General features: G+C 44.1%; 1 protein-coding gene across 2 annotated transcripts in view; it reads left to right on the top strand.

Annotated features, from left to right (window-relative positions):
* Positions 1 to 12,714, top strand: part of LOC140384706 (kinesin-like protein KIF18A) — a 117,338-nt gene that overhangs the window by 44,403 nt on the left and 60,221 nt on the right. For both annotated transcript variants that reach the window (XM_072466656.1, XM_072466654.1), the window contains one exon: positions 10,677 to 10,853. In XM_072466656.1, coding sequence (XP_072322757.1) covers positions 10,677 to 10,853 — 177 coding nt within the window. The remainder of the gene's footprint in view (positions 1 to 10,676; positions 10,854 to 12,714) is intronic.

The raw sequence follows: 12,714 nt of genomic DNA, 5'->3' as shown, positions 1-12,714 counted from the left end.
GCCCCTTCTACACCCTGGTCCTGGGGGTTTGTCACTCAGTGCCATTACTTTTTCCATTACTGTAATCTTGCTTAGGTTAATTTTATCTCACTGAGATAAAATGAACATGAGTGCTTTTACTTATAAGAGAAATAAAAAGGCTCTGCGTGCGATATTCCGGGTACATTGCACCAAAAAAGCATCTCGCTGTGGTGCAATGTGGAAGGCGGGAGACCCCGCTCCCAGGATCCGCCTCGCGAGATTTACCGCAATATCGCAAGGTGTTGAAAGGAGAATCCCGCCTACAATGGGCGTGATCAGTATTTCCCAAATCTGCAAATTAGAGCGAGGCAATAAGCCTTACTCTAATGTGCAGAATCCCGAAGTACCTGAGGCTTTGGAATTCAGTCCCTTCACCTCGGGCGAGCGCCATTCAGCACTGGTCCCCACAAACGGGGGCCAGACGGAACGGCACTCATGGGGGTCTCCAAGGAGATAGGATGCCCCCATCTGCATGCCCTTTGGGTAGGATGGTGCCGTGGCACCCTGGCAGTGCCATCCTGGCACTGCCAAGGTGCCAGGGGGACACTGCCATGGCACTACCAAGCTGGCATTTTTTGCATGTGCATGATTGAGTTGGGTTTGCCCACCGTTGGTGTTAGTGGGTGCGGGTGGGTTGCCTGGGACCCCCCATGTTGCGTTTGTTTGGGCTGGGTGGAGGTTGGGGATTTTATTTGTGGGCCTCGGGAAATCGAGATGCCATTTTTAAATGGCATCCCGAGCTCTCGCTACAACAGGGAATTCCGGCGAGCAGAGCTCCCCGGTGTTTAAAAAAAGGGGGGGCTATGGGCGGCCTAGGCTGCATGTTCCCTATTCAGGCCCCTTATTCAACACGAATAGAGTTGAATAACCCGTGTTTCCTGGCACTGCAAGAGCCCTCAGTCTTTTGAAATATAAAATACTGTTGCGGTATGCGAACAGTAACATCCTGCAAATGTTTGAAATAGTTCTGTGCGATCTCATTGTCACAAATTATATTTTCTGACTGTCTTTTTCTAAAATAAAATGTGGATGCTACAAAGAATAAATAATGTATGACCGAATAATCAACTACCTAATATGGGAAAATTGAACGTGTTGCGAAGTGTCACATGAGCGAAATAACATCTTAATGGAAGGAAGGACTTTTCTGCATAACTTTCATGTTCTATGGGCAGTTAATTAAAAATACTGAATTAATTCAAATTCAGTGGGAATCTGGTGTTTGCACAATTATAATTAGAAAGTCAAATAAATGTGCTGGAGACATTCCAGTGATTTAAATATTCTGACGTACTAAGTCGAATATCTTATGATTCACGAGATTATTTTAATAAAGACATTATTTTGCAGTTCTGAAATGGGACTAAAAGAGAATTAAGAACCAAAACTATTTTAAAGGAACATGAAGGGGAGAGTATTATTAATTAGCTAAAGTCATCTCATGAAGCTGTCAAGAATCTTCAGACTCATTTGAAGCAGTAGAATTAGAAAATGGACAGCTGGAGCAATAGGAAAACAGTAAGAAATTGAGCTGCAATACTCTACTCCACTGGGGCTATCAGATAATCAACACTGACCAAAAAACTGGAGCTTCCTTCAGTGCTTTGTGTCACTGGTTTTGAATATACAAGTTAGACCATTCAACCCTTCAAGCCTGCTCGACCATTTGATAAGGTCATGGCTGATCTGAATGTAGCCTTGATGTGACTTCCCTGTGTACCCCCTTGTTAGTCAGGAATCCATCTAATTCTGACTTAATATTCAAGGACCCTGCTTCCATCATTGTCTTGGGAAGAGAATACAACAGGGTCAGGATTCTGGAAGAAAAAAATGTATTTCAACTGTGTTCCGTAGTTATTGTCTCTGACAAGGGAGTTATCCTTTCTGCATCCACTCTGTCAAGACCCCCATGTTTCAATATGGTCACCTCTCATCTTGTAGGTCCATTGTATACAAGCCCAATCTTTCCTCATAAGACAACCCTTTCATCCAAGGAGCTCCGACACCTTATTTTGTGATCTTATTTTGTGTAATAACTTATGATGTTGCACGTTGTGAAATATATTCTGAATATCTAAATCCACCGTAACCGTTATCCACGTTGCTTATAGTTCTCAAAGAACTCCAATTGGATTAGTCAAATACAATTTCTGTTTCACAAAGCCATGTTGACTTGGCCTGATTACATTGCGATTATGGAAGTGACTTGCTATAACTTTGTTTATAATAGATTCTCGCATCATCCTTATGCCAGATGTTAGGCTCACTGGCCTGTAGTTTTCTGGTTTCTAGCTCCCACACCTTTCTTGAATGGAGGAGTCATTCACTATTTTCCAATAGACCTAAGGTTTATAGTGTCATACTGTACTGTATTGGATGGACTGGATCCCTTCCCTGTCCATCTCTAGTGATATTGTCACTAGACTAGTAATCCAGAGACCCAGAGTAATGCTCTGGAGACCCGAGTTCAAATCCCACCATGGCAGATGTGAAATTTGATTATTGTTTTTAAAAATCTGCAATTGAAAGTCTAATGATGATCGTGAAACCACTGTCGTAAAAATGATTGTTGTAAAAATCTTGTAAACTGCCATCCTTACCTAGTCTGGCCTATAGAACTCGATTCAAAGGTAATTAAGAATGGTCTAGCGTGCAAGCGAGAAATGAATTTTTAAAAATGTAACATTGATGTCAAGGCCAACTTGATCCATATGTGGATACAAAAGATAATGCCTGAGATCTGAAAGCAAATGACGGAACCTGAAATCAACATCAGTGAGAAGGTTGTTGATAAGCTGCTGTTGCTTATGGCTCCTTCCATCACTTTCCTGATTGGGAAGAGTGAGATATAGTGGGAATGAGTCAGATTAATATTTCCTAGATAGGATATACTTGTCCAATCTTCTGTATTGTTGAGTATGTTGATACTTGTGCATTCTTCTGGGCCCCATATTGTAAAAGTGATGAAGCATTGTTGAGAAAGATTCACAAACATAATAACTAGGGAGGATATTCTTTCATGAAAAGCTGAACGTTTATATCTCGAAATTAGAAGGTTGAGTGATTCAATCTATAGGTCTTGATAAGAGGTCTTTTTTTTAATTTAGAGTATCCATTTTTTTTCCAATTAAGGGGCAATTTAGCATGGCCAATCCACCAACCCTGCACATTGTTTTGGATTGCGAGGGTGAGACCCGCGCAGACACGGGGAGAATGTGCAAACTCCACACGGATATTGACCCAGGGCCAGGATCGAACCTGGGACCCAGCGCTCTGAGGATAGAGGTCTTTTAAGATAATGAAAGGATTTGATAGGATAGAAATAGAAAACTTGTTTCTACTGGAGGAACGCAAAAGTATAGGTTAAAAATGTAAGCTAGTCGCAAGCAAATCCAATAAGAAATTTAAAGATATTTTATTATACTGAAAAATAAGTGAGAATTGTGGAATGTGCTACCAAAAGACGTAGTTGAGGCAAAATACATAGATGCACTTACGGAAAGCTAGATACACACAAGAGGCAGATACACTTACGGAAAGCTAGATACACACAAGTGGCAGAGAGAAATAGAAGAGTATGCAAATAGAATTTGATGAAAATCTGGGACGGGTGGCTTGTGTGGATCTTAAATGACAGCAGAGACCTTTCTGGCCAAATGACCTGATTGTGGTTGTATATAATTCTGCTGCTCCTGATGGAGGCATGATTGTGGTTGTATATAATTCTGCTGCTCCTGATGGAGGCCTGATTGTGGTTGTATATAATTCTGCTGCACCTGATGGAGGTCTGATGGTGGTTGTATATAATTCTGCTGCTCCTGATGGTGGTTGTATATAATTCTGCTACTCCTGATGGAGGCCTGATTGTGGTTATATATAATTCTGCTGCACCTGATGGAGGTCTAATTGTGGTTGTATATAATTCTGCTGCTCCTGATGGAGGCCTGATTGTGGTTGTATATAATTCTGCTTCTTCTGGTGGATCTCACAGTCTTCTTGGGTGCTAAAATTTGTGTTGCTTACTTTGTTTTTAGTCCTACTAAGCAGCATGGCAATGGCACTCTGTGATGGGCAGTGTCCTCGTTATGGAAAGAGTCTGTACATCCGAACATATGAATTAGGATCAGGAGTAGGGTCCTTCAAGCCTTCTCACCATTCAATCAGCTCACGTTTGATCGGATTGTGACCTCGACCCCACACTCCTGCCTACCCTGATAACTTTTCACCCCCTTGGTAAGAATCTATCCAGCTCCGGCTTAAAAATATTCAAAGATTCTGCTTCCACTGCTTTTTGAGGAAGAGTTCCAAAGGCTTACAACCCTCTTGAGCGAAAGAAATGCTCCACTCCAAAATAAGCAACCCTTATTTTTTAACTGTGACACCCCCCCTCCCCTCAGTTCTTGATTCTCCCACAATAAGAAACATCTTCTGCACATCCACCTTGTCAAGATCCCTCAGGATCTTCAAGGTTCCAATCGAATTGTCTTTTACTCTTCTAAACTCCAATGAATACAAGCCACCGTCACAGACTTCATCAGCAAATGTGTGGACGACTGCGTGCCAAAGAAAGCAGTAAGTATGTTCCCCAACCTGAAACCGTGGCTCAATCGCGAGATTGACTCCCTACTGAAGGACAGGTCTGAGGCGTTCAAGTCAGACGTCCCTGACCTATACAAGAAATCCAGGTACGACCTCCGCAAAGCCATCCGAGATGCCAAGAGAGAATATCAAACCAAACTAGAGTCACAGACAGACTCAGTAGTTGTGGCAAGGACTAAACAACATAGCGGGCTACAAAGCGAAGCTGAGCAGCATCTCCGGCAGCAGTGCACCCCACCCGATGAACTCAATGCATTCTATGCTCGGGTTCGAGCAGGAAACAACAATCCGCTGTCAAGTGCCCCAGCAGCCCATACCCACCATCACCGTTTCCGAAGTCAGATCGGCCTTCCTGAAAGTGACCCCTCGGAAGGCAACGGACCCAGACGGGATCTCTGGTCATGCACTCAGAGCCTGCGCGGACCAGCTGGCAGAGGTGTTCGCAGACATCTTTAACCTGTCCCTACTCCACTCCGAGGTCCCCACCTGCTTCAAGAAGACTGCCATCATTTTGGTGCCAAAGAAGAACCAGGCGACGTGCCTCAATGACTACCGTCCAGTGGCCCTGACTTCAGTCGTAATGAAGTGCTTCGAGAGGTTGGTCATGAAGCGCATCACTTCCATACTCCCAGAACACCTTGATCCACTGCAATTCGCATACCGCCACAACCGGTCCACAGCAGATGCCATTTCCCTGGCCCTACCCTCATCCCTAGAGCATCTCGACAACAAGGACTCCTACATTAGACTCCTATTTATTGACTACAGCTCCGCCTTCAACACCATAATCCCAGCCAAGCTCATATCAAAGCTCCAAAACCTCGGACTTGGCTCCTCACTCTGCAACTGGATCCTCAACCTTCTGACCCACAGACCACAATCAGTAAGAATGAACAACAACACCTCCTCAACAATAGTCCTCAATACCGGGCCCCCTACTCTACTCCCTTTACACACACGACTGCGTGGCAAAATTTGGTTCCAACTCCATCTACAAGTTTGCTGGCAATGCGACCATAGTGGGCCGGATCTCGAATAACGACGAGTCAGAATACAGGAGGGAGACCGAGAACCTCGTGGAGTAGTTCAGCGTCAACAATCTCTCCCTCAATGCCAGCAAAACTAAAGAGCTGGTCATTGACTTCAGGAAGCAAAGTACTGTACACACCCCTGTCAGTATCAACGGGGCCGAGGCTGAGATGGTTAGCAGTTTCAAATTCCTAGGGGTGTACATCTCAAAAAATTTGTTCTGGTCCACCCACGTCGACGCTACCACCAAGAAAGTACAACAGCGCCTATACCTCCTCAGGAAACTAAGGAAATTCAGCATGTTCACATTAACTCTTACCAACTTTTACAGATATACCATAGAAAGCATTCTATCGGGCTGCATCACAGCCTTGTATGGCAACAGTCGGCCCAGAACCGCAAGAAACTTCAGAGAGTTGTGAACACAGCCCAGTCCATCTCACAAACCTGCCTCCCGTCCATTGATTCCATCTACACCTCCCGCTGCCTGGGGAAAGCGGGCAGCATAATCAAAGACCCCTCCCACCCGGCTTACTCACTCTTCCAACTTCTTCCATCGGGCAGGAGATACAGAAGTCTGAGAATACGCACAGACTCAAAAACAGTTTCTTCCCCGCTGTTACCAGACTCCTAAACGACCCTCTTATGGACTGACCTCATTAACACTACACCCTGGATGCTTCACACAATGCCGTTGCTTATGTAGTTACATTGTGCACCTTGTGTTGCCCTATTATGTATTTTCTTTTATTCCCTTTTCTTCTCATGTACTTAATGATCTGTTGAGCTGCTCGCAGAAAAATACTTTTCACTGTTCTTCGGTACACGTGACAATAAACAAATCCAATCCAAGCCTATCTTGCCCAAGCTTTCTTCATAAAACAATCCACCCATTCCAGGTATTCATCTAGTAAACATTCTCTGGACTGCTAACGCATTTACACCTTTCCTTGTAGAAGGAAACCAGTACTGTACACCATATTCCAGATATGGTCTCACAAATGCCATATACAACTGAAGCATAACTACACTACTTTCTCTCACAATTAATGGCATTATATTAACTTTCCTAATTACTTGTTGTACCTGCCTTTGGTATTCATGCCATTGGACACCCAGATCTCTGCTCCGTGATGTGTCACCATTTAGATAATTATTTTATTCTTCGTGCCAATGTACTCCATTTTCCAGATCTTTGCCCACTCCTATAACCTATTATAGTCTCCTCAGCGTGGTAGCACAGTGGTTAGCACAGTTGCTTTACCGCACCAGGGTCCCAGGTTTGATTCCTGGCTTGGGTCACTGTCTGTGCAGAGTCTGCACATTCTCCCCGTGTTTGCGTGGATTTCCTCCGGGTGCTCCAGTTTCCTCCCACAGCCCAAAGATGCAGGTTAGGTGAATTGGCCACTCTAAATTGCCCTTAGTGTCCAAAAAGGTGAGGTGGACTTACGGGGATAGGGTGGAAGTTTGGGGTGTTCTTTCCACGGGCCGGTGCAGACTCGATGTGCTGAATGGCCTCCTTCTGCACTGTAGATTCTATGTCTATATGTCTCATGTCCTTTTTGTAATTTACTGTCTTTGTGTCATCAGCAAATTTCACAACCATATTGTCATCTTAAAGACGGTCAGATCTACATTTCGACTGGTGCTATCATGGGCATATGTGTCTGTAGTTGATTGCTTGTAGATTGTTATAGCCAAGTAAGATGGGATGGACTGGATCCCTTCTATCCATCGCTCGGTTGACAGCAATAAATATTTATTAAAAAACAATGTATTTACCAATTCAACAAATGTTTAACCTCTGTGAACTGTAAAAGGCACACACCGATTTTCTTGTCAGCTTTAAAAGAAAAGGAGATGACATTTATTGTCCTTGCAGCTGATAAATGTTTTTTTATTTTTAAAAAGCTTGAATTCACACTTCCACATTCATCCAAGAGATTCACTTGCACACACAAAGTTACGTGGATTAAGAGTCCCCCAAAAAAGCCATTACAATATGATTCTGGATGTTGGCTCGAGAGATGGCCATTTAAGCTGATTGTCGGTGTTGGGCCAGTTCTAGACGTGCAGGTTAGGTGGCTTGGCCATGCTAAATTGCCCTCAGCGTCCAAAAAGGTTAGCTGGGGTTACTGGGTTACAGGGATAGGGTGGAGGTGTGGGCTTAAGTAGGGTGCTCTCGACAAGGGCTGGTGCAGACTCCTGCACTGTAAATTCTATGAAGATGGTTCCTTTCTCATAATTTTGTAATTTGCAAGGTGTAGTTACGTGCCATCAAGAGCTGCTGTTTAGATGATATCCTAGGGTTTCAGCACATTCAATAAATTAATTTTCAATACGTAACATAAATATGAAATCAAGTATTTTAATAACTGATATGCTTTCCACCTAGCTTAAGTCTGGTCTGTGTGGCTATCTCCTTCAGGACATTGGTGATACTACCAAGCTGGTTTGGGTGGCGCACATTGAAGGTCTTCAGCCTTACTAGGTTATGTACCTGTGCAGGTGGACTGCTGACATTGCCCCATTACTAAAAAGGGAAGGTAGGGATAGACTGGGAAATTAGAGGCCAGTCCATCTAACCTCAGATGTGGGGAATTCCAAGGGACAGAATATATCTGCACTTTGATGGACACTGATTAGTTAGCATGGATTTGTTACAGGAAAGCTATGTTTCACAGTATTAATCTTTGTTTTTTGAGGAGGTAATCAGGAGTGTTGATGAAGGTGTGGCATTGATATGGTCTATATGGACTTTTGCAAGGCTTTTGATAGAACCCTCATGGCAAATTGGTCAAACGTTAAGGGCCCATGGGATCCATGGCAAAGTGGCACATTGGATCCAAAATTGGTTGAGAGGCAGGAAACAGAGGATGACGGTAGAGGCATGTTTCTGTGACTGGTGGTCTGGTTTCCATGGAGCTCTGCAGAGCATGATGCGAAGGTCCTTGCTGTTTGTGGTATTCCATTAATGATTTGGACTTAAATGTGTAGGGGTATGATCAAGACGTTTGTGGATGACATGAAAATTGGTAGGACGGTCAAAGTGAGGAGGATAGCCAAAGGTTGCAGGAGGATATCAATGAACTGATCAGGTGGACAGAACAGTGGCAAATTGAATTCAACCCGGGAGGATGTGAGGTTGTGCACTTGGGAGGACTAATATGTCAAAGGATTACACTATGGTGGGACCCTGGAAAGCACTGAAGATAACAGGGACCTTGGAGTGCATATCCACAGATCCCCAAAGGTGACAGGGCATGGAGCTCATGTGGTTAAGGAGGCATATGCTATCAACAGCTGAGGTGTAGAATACAAGTGTAGAGAAGTAAAATGCTGGTTAAGACACAACTGGAGTACCCCATGCAGTTCTGGTCACCATATTCTGGGAAGAATATTATTGCATAGGAGAGTATGCACAAGATATTTACCAGGATTCTGCCTGGGCTGGAAGGTCTGAGTATGAGGAAAGATTGGATCGGCTGGGGCTGGTTTTTTTGGAGCAGTGAATGTGAGCTGATAGAGATGAATAATATTATGAGGGTCATAGTTAGGAGGGCACTTTTTCCATTAGTAAAGGGGTCAATTACCAGTGGGCATAGATTCAAGGTAAGTTAGAGAAGGCGAAGAAGGGATTTGGGGAGAAATTTTTTCAGCCAATGTGGTAAGAGTCTGGAACTCTGCTTGAAAGGGTGGTTGAGTCAGAATCTCTCTCATTATTACAGATGTAGTCAGATATTCACTCGCACTGCTGTAACTTCCAGGGCTATGGGCCAAAAGTTGGAAAATGGGATTCGTCTAGTCAAATCTTTACTGACCGGAGTGGACACGATGGGCCAAATGGCATCATTTTGTGCTGTAAACGCCTATGGAAAAAAAATATTGCTTTCATTATTTCTTCAAAAATGAAATGCAAACTCAGTTGTGATGATCAACAGCTTTCCTTGAACTTTTTGATTTGAAGCAGTCAGATTTCATGAGGTTCACAACTAATGCTGAGGATTCCCAGGGCCATTTGCATACCTTGGTGGATCTGTCTTTCCAGTGGAATTGGCACATTCGAGAATGATGGTGCATCAGGGATGTTAACTGATAAATATGATTGTGTGAGTACACCTACATCAGGTTGTTGGTTAACCATTTTGTGAATCATTTCTCCCAGCTTGGACACTAGTTCCGAGATGATATTGGGGAAGATTTTTCAAACTCAAGTGGGCCGAAATTCCCCAAATCTTACAATCTTGCGCAGTGCGAGAGCTGATGGATCTGTCTGATTTTGTTTTCCTTCACTTCTGTACTTTAACATGGTTTATTTTCAATGGAACAACTTTCTAGGCCATTTATGAGGACGATTGATCACTGAGTGTGTGTGATCCCCAAACCACACTCATGAATTACTTTTACATTGTCGTCTCTGTTGAGAAGAAATTTAGCCAGGGCATTGCAGAGTCACCTGCTCCTCGTCAAATAATGTCTTATGATCTTTTATGTTCGCCTAAACAGGCAGGTGGAGCCACTGTGCAATGTCTCCTGCCAAAGCACTTTCTCAATATTACATTGCGTGTCTTGCATTACGTTTCCAAGCCCTGGCGAGGACTTGAGCACATGACATATGACTCTGAGGCAAGAGTGCTATCGGCTGCCCTGCATTATCCTATCTTAACTATTCCCACTGAAATGTAATTCTTATCAACTTGCCAAGTTTAATTTCCAGCACATCAAATTAGTAACAATTATCACTGCCTGTTGAACACGAGTTGTCAGAGGGAAAAAAGCAATCAAATCCTCTCCAACTTCGTACTGAGAGTTGAAACATGCTCTGAAGCCCCCAAATATGGGCAGACTCTACCAACTAGTGCTTGTTGCTCATTTGCTTAAGAGACTTGTAGAATTTTGATTTAATTAGATGTTGTGCATGTAAATATTTTCACGTTGAACGAGATCTTTCTTTTCAAGAAAAGACTATGCTTAATATTATGGGGAATTTTTTCTAAGTAACTTGACTGGGTCTTTTTTTTTTCCAGAGAAAAAACCAACATATTCCATACAGGAATAGTAAATTAACACGACTATTGAAGGACTCTCTGGGAGGAAATTGCCAGACGATAATGATAGCTGCTATCAGTCCATCTTCTTTGTTTTATGAGGACACATATAATACTCTAAAGTATGCCAATAGAGCGAAAGACATCAAATCTTCAGTAAGTTTTGTGCACGTGTTTACATACAGTATTTGACAATTTATCTCCCATAGGACAGCACATGGAAAGTCAAGCCCAGTATATTCTTCTTGTGAAGCAACATTATTGGAAAGATACCTTGATCAAGGCGCAGATGTAATTAAATCCTGGCTAAAGTGGATTATCCATCTCTGACTGCTCGGGAGGATCCCATTCTCACAGTTATCATTCTGCAGCCAATTCAATTCACTCCGAGATAGGCACTGAATAATGCAAGGGCTGTGGCCCCTGACAATGTTCCGGCAATAGACTTGTGCACCAAACGTTGCCATACCCCCAGCCAAACTGTTCCAGTACAGCTTCAACACAAGCATCTGTCCAGCAATGTGGAAAATTGCCCGGGTATATCCTGTGCACAAAAAGCCGGACAGATCCAACCTGTTCAATTCCTGACCCATCAGTCTCTTCAATCATCAGTATAATTATGAAATGGGTCATCAACAGCTCTGGGGTGGCACATCCTTAGCAATAACCTGCTCAGTAACGCTCAGTTTGGATGCTGCCAGGGTCACTTATCTCCTGACCTCTTTACAGTCTTGGTTCAAACATGGACAAAAGAGGTGAACTCCATGGATGAGGGGAGAGTGACTGTCCTTGATATCAAGGCAGCGTTTCACTGAATGTGGCATCAAGGAACACTTGCAAAACTGGAGTCCATTTGAATCAGGATATAACTCTCCACCGGCTGGAGTCATACCTAGCACAAGGGAAGATGGTTGTGATTGTTGGAGGTTATTCATCTCAGTTCCAGGACATTACTGCAGGGTCACGTCCTCAGCGCTACCAGCTTCAGCTGCTTCATGAATGACCTTCATTCCATCAGAAGTGGGATGTTCGCTGTGCATTGTTCAGCACCATTTGCATCTCCTCAGATACTGAAGCAGTCCATGTCCAAATACAGCAAGGTCGCTGGACAATGCACATTATTGGTTTGTGAAGTGGCAAGTAACCTTAAAGCCACACAAGTGCCAGGCAATGATCTTCTTCAACAAGAGAGAGAATCTAACCATTGCGCTTTGACATTCACTGGCATTGCTATTGCTGAATCCCTCACTATCAACATCATGTGGATTGCCATTAAGCAGAAACTGAACTGGACTAGCCATATAAATAGAAGATCAGAGGCTAAAAATCCTATGACAAGTAACTCTCCTGATTTCCCAAAGCTTGTCCGCTATCTACAAGGTGCAAATCAGGATTGTGACGGAGTACTCTCCACTTGCTTGGATGAGTACAGCTACAACCTTGAAACCATCAAGGGCGAAGCAACCCATTTGGCTGGTACTCCCAGCCACAAACATTCACTCCCTCCACCACTGATACAGCATTGTGTATCATCTGCAAGATGCAGTGCAGCAACACACTAAGCCTCCTCAGATGGAACCTCTACCATCTAGATCGATAAAGGCAGCAGATACCGACAAGTTCCCGCCCAAGCCACTCACCATCCAGGGTAAGTGAGCAGCACTAAGTCCCACCCGCCTGCCGGCAGAGCGTGCTCACCCTACCTTGCAACACATGTCGGCACCCGTACCGGCCACCATGGCTAGGTGCCCTGGACACAAAGGCCACCAGCTGCCCACCTAAGCTGCATGCATCCAACTGCTTAACACTGTGCCACCCCTCCCCATCATGAGATGGCGGTGCATGAGCGCCAGGAGAGAGAAGATCGGAGGAGGACCACCAGGTCTGCGGCACTTCACCGCAGTGGGCACTGGACCTGGTTGGTGGGTCCGGAGAGAGGGCAGTCACCAAGGCGGAGGTTGGCATCGAGCGAGCAAGTGTGCCTAGCTGAGTTGCTGTTTCCCATGCCATGTGGAGC

Source organism: Scyliorhinus torazame, chromosome 10 (assembly GCF_047496885.1).
Source record: "Scyliorhinus torazame isolate Kashiwa2021f chromosome 10, sScyTor2.1, whole genome shotgun sequence".
NCBI lineage: Eukaryota > Metazoa > Chordata > Chondrichthyes > Carcharhiniformes > Scyliorhinidae > Scyliorhinus > Scyliorhinus torazame.
Note: the sequence above shows the minus strand (reverse complement) of the source record. Positions and strands in the feature narration are given on the sequence as shown.